Here is a 17746-nt window from a genome sequence, read left to right as displayed (position 1 = left end):
TTCACTATGGTTTCTGTACAAGTATCTCATGGCTGTGTTCCTGGGAAGGGACTCAGGAACATAAGATTGAAAGAAGATTCCTAATGATTCCTAACGATCATCTAGCCATTGGCTCTGTCTTTATTCAACTTACTGACCTTAACTTATTGAGGTGTGACCTCAGTATTTCCTTATTGGAAAATTTACATAAGAACTGTGAACTGAATGCAATGTTCTTGCTTGACTCTATTTCAACTTCTATATAAAGGAACTTGTTGTTACACAACACTTCAATACACTCTACTTTCTGTTTGCTAAAACTGCTGTAAGGCAATATTTGCCCAAAGGTTTCTCCTCAAAACCAAATTTGCTTTGCAACTCTGTTGATAAAGCCAGTTCAGCACAGACCACAGCTTAAATATAAGCCTGACATACAAACTCTCACACACATAGCACGAGTACCAAGATATACAACAAACATATACAGCCTGAATACATATATACATACTACACATATGCACACAATCATACCATATGCTCATATATACACATAGAAACACATACTGTACATGTATACAAAAATATACAACACACATACATATGTATACACATTTTCATACACACCATATATATATCATATTGCATACATACATACATACATACAAACTCATACACTAATCCCACATTATTTTGAGACAAAATCTCTCTCTGTAGCCTACTCTTGGCGATGCTCCTGCCTCTGCTTCCAAGTGCTGGGATTACAGATGTGAACCATCATGCCTGGATCTAAATTGCATTTTAATGAAACACTTGTATCTTACTAACACCTAACAATCTAAATTAAAAGTCAAATGAGTAAAAATGCTGGTACTCATCATGGTCAGAAGTAGATATACAATGCCATGTTTTTAAAGTAGAAAACAAGACACTGGATGTGGGCTGATCAGGAAACTTCCATCTTCAGCTGTACAAATTTACAAAATGATGAATGCCTTATAGGCATTTACTTCTAAATAAATTAATATAAAGTCTAGAGTAGAATGTACCTGACTTTATACATTTAACTTGAGTGTTTTTAAATTCTTTTTAATATAAAGCAACCATCTACTCTGGAAATGCTTTCAGAAAGATCTCAGTCTGTCTTGCATACCTGGCAATACAAGTGAAAGGTAGAAACCTCTCCTAACCTGGGGGACTAAGTCTGGAGGCACTTGATTGGCACTCAAGGATGCAGATCATGCTACCATTCAGCAGCCTATAGTTTGAAGGAGACTTCATAGCAAAGGGTTGTTGATTCACAAATGTCGGCATCACTGCACTTAGGAAAGCCTTGTGGACATCATGGCCTCCTCTGCACCTTGGAAGCATGTGCATATTCTGTTCCTACAGACAAAGGTGGCCCTGCAAAACTCCCCAAGTTCTCAGAATGTGATAGAGATCATCCTTTGTGACAAATACCTGAGGATCCCCACTGTGGGTCCACCTCTGTCCTCACAGAATAAAGTATGAGCAAGAATCCTGCCAAGCCAGCTTAGTAAAACTTCCAGTGCCTGCCTCAGTCATCTCATACCCTGCCTGCCTCCTGGTAATGATGTACCCTGCCTGCCCTCAGCAGCAATTAACATTAAGGAGTCATCAAGGAACTGCTAGTTGTGACGATGGTTTGCCACCTGCTGATGGCTATGGATCCCCACTTGTCCTTACAGGTGTCTAGTTTTGAGGCTGTGACGTAGGACTCCTGAAACTGTCACCAGGCTCCTTGAGGAGAGTTGGCCTTGCCACCTTAACCAAGAATCCTACCTACTCTTAGTCTGCGATGGAATCACCAAGACTTTCTTTCAACTCTCCACATAGTACCTGCCATAAAGTGTGCACTTCCACTATGCTGATGGGATGCCAGGCAGTGGAGGCCTTCTGTTAGCTCACGTGGTGGGAGTTCTGTGTCATATTGTAGCCTCTCTGTTCTCATTGGGAGAAATTGAAATTTAACAATAAGCCTCTCTGTGGTAGTCAATCCTGTGTATAGTAACTGCACAGCTTTATGCTTCGAATCCTAATGTTAACGGGACTAGCAGCATGTGTGTTTCTGAGAATGTTTGCCTACATGGGGTATTCTCAGATATAATGTATTTAGAGATGAGTCCTTTTTCCTTTGTTCTTCTAGACTGGAGCACTGGAAATGTTTTGGTGGCCTCTTGCTGCTCTAGGGTGGTATACAGACCCTGGAGAGATGACCATTCAAGTAGGCCCCAAGTCAGGATCCTTAGCTGAGGATAGCTATATGAGGTACATAGCCAGTCTGTACCTCATCTGAGAGTGCAGCACCTCTGCCAGGATGGAGCTGCTACTCTGGGGAGAGAGGATGGTTCTGATGAGTCTACATACCTTCGATGAGAAGCGTAATTGCCAGTGATGTGTCCAGAACCGTCACAGCCAGGGGTGGGGCACCTACAAGTACAAATGCAAATGGGGTAATTTACTTGAAGGAAATCAACCCCCCTGGGTAATTGACTTTATTTATCCAAAAGGCAAGCTCTTTGTTGTGTACCCTTGCTACTGAGAGAGACTAAATTGATCTGGGAGCTCTCTAGCTCACTCAAGATCATTACCACATACAAATCTATTTCTATTTCCTTCCTTCCCAGCACAAGGACATGCCCAAAAGTGCATGAATTTTTGTGACCTCTTAGGTCTTTTCAGTCTCTCAAGCACCTTGTATCCTCTGTCACTAGGTTTGTGGACCCCTAAATGGCCTTTGTGTACCCTTCTGTTCTTTGAACTTAGCCAAGGCCAGTTACTGTAGGGCTTGCAATCCCAACTTACACATGACAAGATACAAACATGGAAAGATATGCACCATGGCTAAGGGCATGGATAATCTGAGCCAGCTCTGCACAGGGACTCCTGCCATGTCCTCACAATGCTGTCTAGTCTGGGGGAGCCTAGAACCCAGGTAAGGCAAAGGCTGGAACCTGAGTTTGTTTGGGGTGGTTCCCTAGTCATGGACCCTTCTAGAGATCTGTTTTGCCTTAAGCCTATTACATTTCTATTCTGGGATATAATGTAGGAGGTGCATCTGCAATGCCCTGACAGGGATCTCATATTTGCCACAGGCATCTCTACAAAGTCTGTTTAAACCCACAGAAACAAATTCATCTGGCATCCAAGGCCAGCTTGCATTATTGATGGGTTTTTATAATTGTTTCTCTCTAAGTAGTGTGTGTGTGTGTGTGTGTGTGTGTGTGTGTGTGTTAGGGTATGTGCATGTGAAAGCCAGGGATAGCATCAGTATCATTACTCAGCTACCTACCTACCTACCTACCTACCTACCTACCTACCTACCTATATCTCATCTCTGACAGAGCTCCTGACTGCCCTGGAACATACCAAGTAGATCAGGCTGGCTATCATGAGCCTGTGCCAAAAGGTCTGCTATGAAATTTTTTATTTTTCCAGTGGGTTCAGAGGATGACATTAAGCTCTTAATGCTTGCAAAGCAAGCACTTCTACCATAGAGCAATCTCCCAGTCATCTGTATAACTTCTTAAATACACCATCCCAAGAAAAAGCAGATAGCAATGCAAAACCTACTTCTCAAAGCAACCTCATTGCCTTTGTACCACCAGGAAGACAAAACTAAGGGACAGAAGTTGAGGGAAAAAAATACCCTTTCCATTAAATAACAGATTTTGTGATCCAGTGAACAAAATACCATCTGTTATTGAAGAGAAGACCGACCATGCTCTGTGCACTTGTGCAGACCCAGGGAAAGCCTGAACCCAGGTCAAGAACAAAGCCACACACTGAGGACAGTCCGCAGATGCTCCCCAAGGCCTTAGTTTCCCTCTGTTTAGCATGGTTCTGCTTAGCAATGCTGAGGGTGGGCTAGCACGTTAGCTAAGTATAGAGGTGAGACTGGAAGGCTACCCGTGCACAAAAATGAGGCTAGCCCACAAGCCTGGTACACTGTGGCTGGCAGACTAGTCACTCACAGATGTGCTTTCTCCAGACTGGATGACACAGTGCCAAGGAGCAGGTGGGCACACAGGAACTGGACCAGTTTCAAATGTGCGAATGGCAGATTGCCACACTTGGATGCATAAGCAAGTTTCAGGGTTTAGAAATTTTCTAATTTCCCTCTGGCCCCATGAAAGGGAATGTGCATCTCGGTCTCAGGGATAGAGGTCAATATCTTCCACACCACATGTAAGGGTAGAGTTTAATTTATGGCCTGTGTTAGGGGAGGAGCAAAGCCACCTGAATGTCAGGGCAGTGGAGGTGTCTGTGGAGTGCTCAGGTCCACGCAGGAGGAGGTGGACCTTTGAAATAGCCATTGGCTACAGAATAAGGCTGAGATTGTTTGAATGAAACCTACTTGTCAATAACAGCTCTATCCCTGACTGGGGACTGGGTTTGAACAGATTAACTGTGTTAGCCTTCACGTCCTGTGTGATGATAAGGCCTGTCACTCAATAGCTAAGAGAATATTTCCTGAGAAGTGATTCAGTAGGCTTGTTCAGTGGTTGATTTTGCCAATGCTGAGGCACTCACCTGAGAGAAACCATCCTGAGAGATACTGAAAGGAATAACAGTTCTGGTTGGAGGTGTTTCAAGAGACTCTGTGTTTCCTACTCACCAATGACCTACACTCGGCCTTATTTTCTACTGTAGGGAGATTTTAAAGCTCTTCCTAATTTAAAACCTAGTGAAAGTTAATTGAGAGTTTATTCCTTTAACAAGAGTAAGCTCAAATGAAAATGAGGTCTTATATCCAAGAAAGAACAACGATAATTGGCTCCTCCTACCCCCACCTACAAAACCTTTGCAGCAAGTTCTACGTGTTAGGCTGTCCTTTACAAAGGTATAATTTGTCACCTAGTAAGAAAGAGGTTCAAGATGCACTCTTCCTACCACAAAAGAAAAAAATAATTTTCTCACTTTCAGGGTTGTCATTGTTTTGCAGAAGGTTTGCTTTCAGGAACTCGGCCAGGTGAGACCACCTGTTAGCCATGAGGCTGTGGGCCTGCTCACAGCCAGGACGGTAGCTGTGGGGCTAGAGAGCCTCTCTGAGAGGAGCAGAGAAGGGCAGGCCCACTGATTGCTCCTCTCCCCCTGCACTGTTTGAGCTCCTAACTGCTGAAGCGCTTGCTGCCTGCCACTCTCTACCAGCAGGTGGCACCTTTGGGCCGAGAGAGGGAGCTGGGGCTGCTTCACCTGCCCTCCCAGGCATTTATTCCTATCTGACTATTCAAGACTTTAAGGCTTTCTTAAACTCATAGATTTACATATAAAATTTCCCAGCCTTAAGAAATTTCAATATTCAAAACCACAATTTTCTGCAGCCTCAAGTGAGGAGATGAAGATTCCTCTAAAAAAGGGCCCTGCCTCTCAGGCCTCTCCTCCACTCCGGGCCTGGGGGAGGTGTGTGGAATCCACTTTTCCTGTCACGCTGGTAACCATCCCTCTAGGAGCACATCTTCCCAGGAAGGGAGGCCCACGTGGGACAATCAGAGGCAGTCTGTGTGCACAGCTTGGGTTTTTGAAACCACAGAAGAGATGGGCTGGGTTTCCATGGAAACGGCCCTCAGCTCCCTAGGGGGAGGCAATGGCTTGGCTGTCAACACTGAAGTGCTTCTGGCAGGCCAGGGGAGGTTTTAAAGGACACTGTTCGATGGCCCTTCTTGCTTTCCTAACAGCAGCCATGGACAGCAGTAGGGGGGTTATTTTAGGCTTTTATAGTTAAGGATGTAAAGTTTGTTAAACAAAGTGCTTCGCTTTATCGGTATATTTTTTCTCATTACAATGGGAATATGAGTAAGAAAGGAAATGAGGAATAAGTAATCTCATTTCATACTCTCTGCTTCTTAGATTGTGAGACAAAACACCCCGGTCTTCTTGCTATAACCTGGTCTTGTCTTTGTGATAATAAAAGAAAATAATTTTTGGTGGTACATATTGCTCTCTGGCTGTGAACACTGGTCTTGAAGAACCATGACAGAAAAATAATTTTTAAATGTCTTAAATAGTGCTTAACTGGAGAGACATGCAGATTCAGGGGACATCCAGAAGTTCTCAGAGACCATTCTGATCCCAGGGCACAGTCCTCTGCTGCCAGGGAAGCTAACTGCTGCTTACTGGGGTCTGAAACCCCTGGCCACTCTGCCTTCTGTTTTTCTACCTATTTATCATCAAGAAAACACAGAACCTCTTTAAGAACAGCCACTGGCCACACCTACCCAGAGAGTATCAGATATGTCCTCTAACATAGAAAAAAAAATGACTATCAGTATACTGAAATATATAATCTTAAAGTCAGAGAACTCTGATTTAGAAAAAGATGGGACAGTAGCCAGCACACCTCAATTGTGATAGGAATTTGTCCTCAATGGGACTCAAGCCCCATTACACAGCCCCATGTGGTACCCTTTTTATAGAACCATAACCTGGAGAGAGAATAGGAACAGTTACTGACTGACATTGTCTTCCTGGTTAATTATTCATAAGTGTCTAGAAAATCCTTTCTCTATATCATCCCCACACTTTTTAAGAAGACATAGTAAGAGGGTTAAATCAACATTTAGAATTATGTTAAGGAGTATAAAGTATGATGTCATGATAAAATCTCTGGTAACATGTGAGCATGATGCTATGATAGGTGTGTCCCCTGGTAAAGCAAATATGTAGCATTATGATAGGTGTGACCTCTGTTTAAACGAGGATGTGACATCATGGTAGGTATCCCCTCTAGTTAAGTGAGCATGACATCACGATAGGTGTGCCCTCTGGTTGGGTATGAGATGTTATGATCGAGGCCTTTTGGTTAATGGAGTATATGACACTATGAGAGGTACACCCTCTGGTTAAGTGAGTATACATAGTATAACACATTTGCTGATCACTGTGGGCTAAAGGGGACCCCATTCCATGCCAAGGTCATGTGATATGTTAGCAACTCTCCAACTCATCTATCACCCCACATCTCTATTGCAGGGGTCACATAAGCCCACATGTTCTGGTTGGGCATAACATGCTAACATGAGGGTCAGCTCCCTCCATGTACATGAAAAGGGGTCACAGTGCCAGACAGATGTCAAGACACCCCAAGTGCAGTGTTTCAGTATGGTATGGACAGTGTGTAACTGGTACATGACCCAACACCCCTGCTGGATGAGAAGGAATACTTCAATATTCAGTGGGCTCGCAAATCACTGCAGGAAAGGGTCTGCAAGTGATTTATGAGTTCTCATGACAGAAGCAACTACTCATTTAAGAAACCTTTAAACAATGGAGCCTAGTTCTGCCATCCTTGTGGAGCCCTGCCTAGACCGCTGTCCCCTTGGTTGATGTCCCTTGGCTGATCCTCTCAGGCTGAGCTGGCCCAGAGGTGCCAAACTGCAGAGAAAAGGAAATGCTTAGATCACTAACATCCAATGTGGGACAGATGGCCTTTGATGGTTTGAAGAACTTCAAGAGATCCCCTTTCCACTATCTCTTTTGTTCCTGTTTCATAGCAGCTCTGTTTTAGTAAAACACAAATCATGGGGGGGGGAACCCCTCTTTCCTCAGTGCCTTTAATTTTGAAAGAAACACAAGTGTCAAAGTAGGCCCTGTCTCTGCACTCACTACAGTTAGAAAGTGCAGTGGCTCTGACCTCAAGCTTTTGCCAGGCTACAGAGAAATTCTAATTAAGAATGCTTTCTTTTCTAAACAAATGTGGTTCTAAAGGTATATTTCTTTACATTTTTTTCTGTCACATAAAAGGAAAACAATAAAGGAATGTAGAGAAAGAAACAATAAAGACATTTTTAAATGGACAAATGTCACACGGTTACCCTTAGGTTACAACCTTACACCCCCCCCCCCCCCGACCAACCAGAAAGAAAGCAGGTGACTTCTCAGGAATATACTGGACATCTGACATTTCTTAAACACATTACCTCAACTTCAAGGGAAGACAAAAATCTTTAAGTTACTTTTTAATTTGTAAGGTATTTTGGAGCTTTCTCTTTATTTGTAATTCCACCTGACTGCTGCAGACTTAGAATGCTGTTCAGATGTAACATAGCTCAGGGGACCTGGCACCAGGGCTGGGCAGGTCACCTCTTAATGTCTCCTCCTTGGGTGGAGCCGCTTCCTCCTCCAGGAGCCCAATTCTCCCCGTCCCTCACTGGTCTGCCCTGTCCTGCTTTGCCTTTTTCAAGGTTTCCTAGGGAGGGTGGGTGGGGACTAGCTTGCTATTTAGAGATGCAGATATTACAGAGCAAGAGCAACAAATGCAGGCCCCAGGCCTGGAGCTGCATCTCCCTGAACCTGTGCAGACAAGCTCCCACTGTATTCTGAAAGTCCAGAGGCAGATGAGGGCTTTCCATAGTGTTATACTCAGGATGCATGTATACTGAGAAAACCTGCACATTCCAGAATATTAGTGGTCACTGGGTTAGATTTGCTGACATATGTAATACATAAAGACACGATGCTTCTTTTGTGGTTCTAAGCCCTTTCTTTTGCAGTTACACTCAAAAGCAAACCAATAAATAGGAAATACTTGTTTAAATGTCCTTCACGTAATATTTAGCTAAAGTGTTGAAGATGGTTAGGCCTCTGGTACAGATGTATCATCATGTAAAAGATACTGTGAAGCCCAGATATAGTGATATCCTGTTGACAGATTCAGGGAGCCCCACAGCTCCAGGAGCAAAACGAATACCCATTTGATGGTTTGAGAAGCTCGTTAGTTCTGTGATTCCCAATATGGTGGTCGCCTAACCCAGGGAGCATGTTCTGAGATGCATCAGTGGTGGTGTGTCACTGCACCTACATTAGAAACAGACCTAGATGGAATAGCCTGCTACATGCAGGTCTACAGCATATGCATGTTCTAACTTTCTGCTCCAGTGTTATAGGCCTGTGTGGCACATTAGAGTGCTACAGGTCATTGCACCACCAGTCTAACCATGCCAAAGTGTAAAGGATGGTAAAAATATCCTCAAGTTCCACCATATGTATGCTGTCTCACTAACCTACCCAGAGCTAAGCAATGCAGGATGAAGTGTCCTAGCTAGAATATATAAGGCATTCTCTAAAGTGTATTTAGATCTCAGGCGTATGGAACAACCCATTCGGAATAGGAACTTCTCAAAGTCGGTCTAATGTTGATGAGGAAACCACAAGCTTGCTATCAGCAAGGGGTAATCTCTAACATGCACTGAGTAGATGCAACCTTTAGCCATGGACTCAACTCAGTTGGTCCCACAGTGCCCCTGGTGTTAGGGATAGGGGACTCATCTCAGAATCGACCATAGCTTGGCCATGTCTGATTCATTTCTGTGGGCCACTGGAGCTCAGGCTTGGCCCAAGGGCGGCACCCAAGCTGCATGGCAGCTGGACTGGCATGCTGCATGCAGCTCTGCTTTTGTGTCTCAATCATGCAGCTATAGGTCTTAACTCAGAAGTCATGTGTGTGGATCATGCTGCCCTTTGAGTCTGTGGGAAGACGTCTAACTCAGACCCCTGGTTGCCATCACTGTGACCTACTGCACGGCTGGAGGACATCCCAGGAACATCAGCAGTGGGCTCCTGTCAGGGCGGCAGAACGTACCTAGCACATCCTGATGTCCCATTCACTTAACAGGATGTGTCCATGGGAAACTGCTGCCAGAGCACATGCACGTCCAGCAGCAGGGGACCAGCTAAACAAGAGGCGGGGCAGCCGCAGTCAGAACCCATGCAAAAAAAAAAAAATACAAAAGGTGACTAGTGCAGCGGGCTCAAGGCAACAGAAACCACCATTCCTAACCTCTCACCCTCTATGGTGAGTTAAGAACGTATCACACCACTTAGCTCATGGTGGGTGACGGGGCTCCACATCTGACATGCAGGAGGATTTCACCCAGTGCTGGAAGGTGGGGCTGGACCAAGGAATACTCACCTTCAGTTGATTGCACTGAGCCCTAAGTTAGTCCCACGGTTAAAGAGTTGTTGGGACGGATTCTCTGGCCCCAGTTGCAGGGGGCAGGTATGTAAACATAACCACATCTACTCCACACATAATAATCCAAAAGGGTTCTCACAAAGGAACCAAAAGGCACCCGTGAATGTATCTAATCATCTTTAAACAGATTTGTCCAATAGTCACGATGTCTTTCACTTGGAGCACATTAAGAGGAGACAGGGAAGGAGGGGTGGAGTTCCATGTCCAGAGTTCCTCATCCTAACACTCAAGCTCTGAGCCACGGAGAACCGGGCCCCATACCAGACAGATGGACAGACGGTCTAATTCACCCACGGTGCTCTTCCACCTCAGCCACTACTAACAGCGGGCATCCGTTCACACATAAAGTCAGGGTGGAGAATGTACCAGACAAGTTTCCCAAGGCTGCCAAGGCTCAGTGTGTGGGAGAGGCCCATTCCATTGGTTCCCACCCGAGGGGATGCTGCATGGCTGGCCACCGCTCAAGCCATCAGAGCACATGGAGGCACTGCAGGTTAGCTTCACTTCTCTGCCAAAGATGGCTCAATGCTCCTTTGCAGTTATAGGCAGAAAGAGGTCGAGTCATTTAGAATCAGGTTACTTTCTGAAGGCATCGACCCCAGCCTTTACGACAGGTAGGTTTTCCAGTCAGGTAGTGTGGTGAACTTGGTTTTTCTTTGGAACTAGATGGTCACTTCTAATACTTAATCTTCCTTTTTGTTTGTTGTATTTTCTACACTTGAGGGCCCATTTACTTACTTACTCGGAACTTTTACACAGGCTCTTCTATGTTTCTAGGACTAGCCTCAAACCACAGAGCCTCCTGGTTCAGTCTCTGAGTGCCCGGGGGAGGCATGCATCATCATAGCCAACCAGGATCTTTTATTTCCAAAGCCCCTCTGTGGACTTCACATAAAACCCAGGGAGTTAACCAGTTCATGTTGTCCTGCACTCCGGGACAACTGATGTCTTCTGCCCAGATCCTGTCTCTCTGCTTTCCTCCTCTTTCTGTCTTCATTTAAATTTCATTGTTCTGTTTAGTTTCCATCTTTTAGTACCTTAGCATGAAAAATATCTACTCTTCTTCCAAAACCACCTATATTTCTCCCTGGTCTTGAGAAAAATTGTTTGCTCAAATCAATTAAGAGTTTCTGCAGACTTGGTTTTATAATATAGGTTAGAAATAAATTAATCCAATTCCTTATTTTACAGGGAAGGATTCCAGGGCAATGAGGCAAGTTTTACAGAAAGCTCTCTTCTACCCTCTCACTTTCTGGTATTTTCTTTGATTAGAATCTTTTGATTTTTCTTTTTGAGACAAGGTCTTTCTGTGTATCCCAGGCTGGCCTTGAACTTGTGATCTTTCTGCTTCAGCCTTCTACATTCTTGGATTATAGCTGTATTCCCCATGCTAGGTCACGAGCAGATTTTCTAATGTCTGGATCCATCACTGCTTCATGTGCTCAGTCCCTCCTGCATGTGCTCATGTGTACCTCTGCCTGTACTTTTTATGCTCTGGTTCCTACAGACCTCACAGGGCCTATGGAATGTGGAGAGTGAGAGAGCTTGTGCTAACACGAAATGAGCTTATATGGACAAGTGACCAAGAGCCATCCGTGATGTCTAGCACCAAGCTCTGCCCAATTTCCGTGCCTTCCCTTTGAGTTCTAGGAGAGCTGTTCAGAGAGCTGGAGTCAGGAGACAGTACAACTACCACAGAAGACATGCCCTAAACCTGGACTGCGAGATGTATGTTCTAGCAATGGGTGTTCAACGGCAGGAAAAAGTCAAGAATAAGGATGAATGAATGTAGTGGGAGGGGAGGAGGGAGAGGAGGAGGAGGAGGAGGAGGAGCAGGAGCAGGAGCAGGAGGAGGAGGGAGAGGAGGAGGAGGAGGAGGAGGAGGAGGTAGTAGAAGGCAGTACTGAGTGCTAAGAACACACAGTACTGATGCTACTGCATGGTCTCCCCCATGATTGGGAGCTCTCCCAGGTATGTCCCGAAGGCAGAGGATCATGACGATTCTGCTCACTCCAGGGCTCTGTTCCTATTCTACCTCCTGGAGAGAAGATCAAGGATCCTTCTCAAAGCTTCTAACCCCTGGATGTTGTGACTTGACCAAAGACTGCTAACTTAGGGGATCTGGGCTTAGAAGGACAGGTATCCTCTTCCTAGGGACACTCTAGAAAGTGTTGTCCACTGTGGGGCCTGCCAGAGAATAGAGAGCTTTTCTCATCTGGGAGTTGTCTGAAGAGAAGTCTGAGAGAATAGACTGCATGAAGAATAGATGAGCTTACAAGGACATACTAAGAAACAAGCCATAGCAGAAAGAGTAGGAAGGAGGACTTGCTGAGACCTAGGGCTCCAAGATCACGTCCATCTGTGCCCGATACCTTCTTCCATGACAACTTGGAATGCCTGCCCCTCCTGTATCCTCTCAGGGAGAGCAAGAAGTAGACCACATTCCCAAAAGATCAGAAATGTGTAAGAACTCAGATATGCTGCTTGAATGCTTAGTTCAGAGAAAAGAGGACTCAAGGGGAACGCAGACACTGTCACAGATATATCTGAAAAGCAAATCTCAGGAGGAGAAGGCAGACCTGTTGCCACTTGCTCACAGGGGCTAGGCCCCTCAGAAGAGTATTCCAACCTTGGCTGACTAGCACAGAACACATCTCCTCTCCTGAAGCCACGAGAGGACAGACTGGCAACTTCAAAGAAGTGTGAGATCCCCACAGGGTGGTTTGAAGTGACACCTGCTAGTGACCTCAGAGATCTTCTCAGCTGAGCCCTGGACAGCTGACCACAGCAAATACTCATGTCTATCTGTGGCATGCATTAGAAAGCCCAAGGATTCAGGTGACTGAGCATAGATGGATATAGAATCCTTTTACAGGCATCTGGAGGAACACCCACTATGAGGGAAGTTAGTGGCTCTGCCTCTTTGGTCTTCTCTTCTAGGAATTGACCTCCAATGACCTCTAGGGTAGTAGTTCTTAACCTGTGGGTCACAACCCCTTGGGGGATCATATATCAGACATCCTGCATATCAGATATTTACATTACAATTCCTAACAGCAGCAAAGTTACAGTTATAAAATAACAATGAAATAATGCTATGTTGGGTGTTGCCACAGCATGAGAATCTGTATTAAAGGGTTGCAGCATTAGGAAGGTTGGGAACCATGGCTTTAGGATAAAGTCTTCCCCCTGCACCATCTGTGGTATCCCTCTCTGGCTTCCAGATGCAAATGTGAGAAGCTGTGTCCATCTGTCCTCTACTTTCTATGATGTAGCTCTCTAGGACAAGGCTGAGTGGTAACATCTCCCACCTGGTTCCATTCATTCCTCTTGCTACACTGGCACTCAGGACCTCTGGACCAAAGGGAGGTGGGAAGTATAGCAAGACCTCTCCTTACCAGGACTCACCAATTCCAGGGAAGTCACTAGGCTCTTGTTTTCTGACTTGCAGACCTAACCTGAAGTGCAGATGATATAACCAGACCAAATGTTCTTCCTGCTGTCTACTGGACTGCAGGGAATTCAGGTCATGGCACAGCTGTCTCCTCTATAACTAGGCCACATCCTGCTTCCCCCCTGGCTTTCTTTCCAGCCAGAGCCTTCACTGTATATCTGCTGGAGATCTTTGCTCTGTGAGCCGAGTGTGCTATCCTTGAAACTACCTTTACAGGAGAGGTGAGCTGAGGGCCATTCTTCCATGAAGCCAGCACACTAAGCAGTGAGGCTGTGTCACTGAGTCCTGATATGGCTCCTGGTATCTAGGTCAGGGGTTGTGCTGGGCTAGAGGGCTCAGCTCCTGTTTTGAGGAAAAAGGAATTGACTCACAATTTGCCATGTGGATGCTAGGCTGTAAGTCATGTCTGTCCAGTCCAGGGCCTGATTTTCTGCAGAAACCCTACCTAGTCTTTCAGGCTCATTGACTTTGTAGAGCTCACAGCACTATGGAAATACAGACATACCCAGACAGGCCTACTTAAGTGTTGAAACATCCTGTTCTCAGAGTGGATATATTTTTTTTAAGTCTTACATCCATCTTTACATGCATACCAGCATATAGGATTATAGTTAGGGCCACAGAAGTCAGGGGTGTGCAAGTTTAGATCTTGTTTTGATTTTACTTTTTAAGATCAGCTAGTTTTTGAGATCCTTGCATTTTCTGTAGCTAGTGACCTTTGGTGATTGATTAGAGCCCACCTAGTGTTCCTTGGGCAGAAAGACACCTGTGACCTCTAGAGTGATGTAGGAATCATCTTGTGATGGTCTAGATAACCATCCAGACAAGCATACCTTCAGACCACAGTCACCATGCTTGAAGCAAGTTGTCTATATCCTACCAGACCCCTGTTCTTTTTCCTGACTCAGAGTCTGCCTTCCCTCAGAGAGGATGGAAAGAAGCATACAGGGATTTTTCCCAAGATGAGGAGTGCCCACCTGTGTTCAGCTTGAGAATCAAGGCATTACTCACCATGCTTGTGTGTGTGTGTGCTCACGCGCATGGGAGGGGAGCAAGTGGAGAGGAAAGAGGGGTGCTGATAGGGAACATGTACTGCTAGCAAATATAAGAAGCACAAAAGCATATATCTGGAGAAAAAAATGATAGGGAAACGGAGGAACCCAGGGGAAGAGGAGCAAGCCCAGGTAGAAGAACACATATTGGAATATAGATATATGCCTAAGAGTGTTTATTTAATACAGGTTTAGGAGGAGAGCCAGGACAATGGGAGTGCTGCCAGGACCTGGAAGACTGGTATAGACATATCCATCTATGTCTAGGCTCTCCTCATTGTAGATGATGATGACAACGTTAAAAGTTATGGGGTGGGCAAAGAGGGGGGACCCTACTTCAGCAGAAGAGCAACATAAGGGAAGAGGGTAGCCTGAACTACAGCCTGCTGAGTTGCAAGGAGACTCTCCAAACCCCTGGTATAATATTAGGGCGACATGGGCACTGGCAGGAGGGACTCTCAGGATCAGATGACCCACATCAGGACCAGGACCTTGGAGGCACTCTATCTTGGCTTGGGGCTCACAATGTCTATTCTTATACTTCCCCTTCCTATCAGGAATTCCACTGTTGGGAGTTTGGCTCTAACATCTACCAGGCTACTCTGAATTGCCAACTACCCAGTCTTAACAAGCACTCTGTCCTCAAGGGTACAACAGCACATCTGGAGAGAGGATCTGTCATGAAGATGCTGGCAGGAGGTCAGGCAAGGAGGGGCAGGTGTCAAAGGCAGTGGAGTGCAGGGGCTCAGGGTAAGGGGAGGTGAGAACTTGGAGAGCAGGACTTGGGTAGCACTAGGCTTTTCTGCACATTGCAGGATCTATGTGCAATAAAAATTGGTGATTAAATATAGATATTCCCATTAATGCAAACATATAGGCACAGGCGCTTGCTGTACAGTCTTCACTGAATTCATTATATTCCATTAATATGAGAATCTCAACTGTTCTGAATAAAAGAACATGTTGTGGGTTAGCTGACATGGCTAGCACAAATATTAACAGCATCTTTATTTACTGACCCTTTAATGACTTTGGCTACTCTTAAGATAATTATTTCAAGATGTGCCTGTCCCAGTATGAATATTAACAGAAGTGTCACCTGCTAATACCAAAATTATGCCTCTTAGGAAGGGAATCACGTTTTTATAATGATTTGTCTTATGTAAGCTATAAGGGAAGAATAGGTATGACAAGGAAGTGAGGGAGAGAGGGAGAAGGAGAGGGAGGGAGGGGAGGAGGGAGGGAAGGAAGGGCCTCCTGCATAACTGGGAATTCTCTAAGGAGATAAGGTTGTAGTGGTAACATGGTCAGTGCCTGTGTGGAGCAGGCCTCAGGGCTTCCTTTCTACTCAGGATGCTGGCAGATGCCGCCAGCCTGAGAGAAGGCTCAGAAACCTCCTGCTGCAGTGGGGGCGTTCTACATCCTGCCTGTTCTGTGCACACTGTGCCAGGCTAGGCCTGCCCTGAGGCTGCAAAGGGAAGCAGGAAGAGGGAGTGAGTTGCTATGGCAACCTGGTTGCCAGGCTCCCAGTTTTCTCAGTCATCCCCGTGGTGCAGACTGATTCTACAATGTGCAAGGTTTTTGTGTTTTCTTTTAAAAGCGAGATCAGGTTCCTAGGTGCTGAGCAGCCAGCATTTAAGAGATGGGGAGGTGCTCTAGGGGTAGGTGGCCTCATGCCCCAGGGAGGGTGGAGGCATGCCAATGAAGTGGGCTTAGCTCACTGCACGTTATAAGGAGCGTGTAGAATGGGGAAAATGTACAAACACAGAATCTGTTAACAGAATCTTGGGCTCTGCAGCCTCTAGACAGCGAGGCTCCTTTGTAGGCAGGGCAGTCTCTAGCACAAAACTAGGCTTGGATTCATTTAAGTTCAGGTATGAACCTCAGCCCTTGCCTTTACAAGTTTCCATAGAATCCTAGATTCTGGGGCCTCTAGACAAAGAGGTCACCCTGCAAGATAGGACAGACTGTGGCACAGGCCACCATGGTATTGTCTTGGTCACCTTATTTCAGAGATCAGAGGGCATACTTGTGTCAAGTGTAGGTCAAAATCACTTGGTGCACTTTTCTTTGCACATAACACGGTGTCTTATTTAAAGCATGTTCACCAGAGTCCTATGCTTTGGGGTGCTAGAGGACTGCCCTATGGTCATTTAAAAAAATGGTCCAGGGAACCAGTAAACAGCCTTCTGGAAAGTACACTGGGAGGAGGGTCTCCTGAAATACCAGGTCTCATCTTCTCATCAACCTGATGAATCACTCTAGGCTTGCCCTTATGTGTTGGTTCTGTGTGTATGAGAGTGAGTGTTAGTGTGTGTTTGTGTGTGTGTGTGTGTGTGCACCTATCTATGAGTCATATATTCACGTTGTGTTTATATTTGTGGCATGCGTATATATCATATATGATATAGTATGTATATGTATGTAGTGTGTGCATGACACTACATATATACACAATTAAACATGTACATGTGACATGTGCATGCATGTGTGTTCATATGTGCAAATTGGTGTATGCATCATGAGGGCAAGTGTGCATGGGTAAGTATGTGTGGCTTTGACCACAGAGATATAGTATGTCTTTCCTGATCTACAAGTTGACTGTAAAGGGAGTACTGCACTCTGGAGATGGAGGGGATACAGATACGAAGTTCCTATTCAGCCAGCCTGTCCTCTGTCTCTTGTCCATCAGGGAGGAAATAAGATCTGGGTTGGAGACCATGATGCCTCTCCTGGGGGTAAGACCATACCGGCCAGACCCATTATAGAATCTAAACTGTTTTGCTCTAGGGGGACCTATGTGTTCATACAGATCAGCATTGCCTATTGGAGACAGAAAAGGAGTCCAGCAATACTTTTTCCTCTGGATAGGAAAGACTGAATGAACATCACATCTTTGTGGAAGGCAATGTTAGCAAATTTATTCGAGTGCAATGTTTGCCTTGGAAAGTTATGACCTCCAAGAAGTCACCTTTCTGTGACAGTTTGATGCTTGTGAAACAGTGTGCCTAGTGTGGAAGCATCCACTCCCTTTCTACTTCTTTCACCAGCTTTCCTGCCTTACCCACTCTGCCACAGGCCATAGGATGCCAAAAGGGACAAACTTAAAACCAACTGTGTTACCAGGTATCCATGGAAGAGGAGCTGGACACCTGACAGACCCACAAGAGCCACCTGGAGCCAGGAATTTGTCTACCTACCGAAAAGCAATAGCTTTTCTTGTTTCTTCACTGTGTTAACACATTTCTCATGTATATAACAAAGCTCTAA

The 17746-nt window shown here is 45.3% G+C and overlaps 1 protein-coding gene across 51 annotated transcripts in view; it reads right to left on the bottom strand.

Annotated features, from left to right (window-relative positions):
- Window positions 1-17746, bottom strand: part of Myt1l (myelin transcription factor 1-like) — a 395627-nt gene that overhangs the window by 34667 nt on the left and 343214 nt on the right. For all 51 annotated transcript variants that reach the window (XM_017314969.2, XM_011243819.3, XM_030246582.1 and 48 more), the window contains one exon: window positions 2365-2427. In XM_017314969.2, coding sequence (XP_017170458.1) covers window positions 2365-2427 — 63 coding nt within the window. The remainder of the gene's footprint in view (window positions 1-2364; window positions 2428-17746) is intronic.

The sequence above is a fragment of the Mus musculus genome, chromosome 12 (genome assembly GCF_000001635.26).
Source record: "Mus musculus strain C57BL/6J chromosome 12, GRCm38.p6 C57BL/6J".
NCBI classification, from domain to species: Eukaryota; Metazoa; Chordata; class Mammalia; order Rodentia; family Muridae; genus Mus; species Mus musculus.
This window is presented reverse-complemented; position numbering and strand designations above follow the sequence as displayed.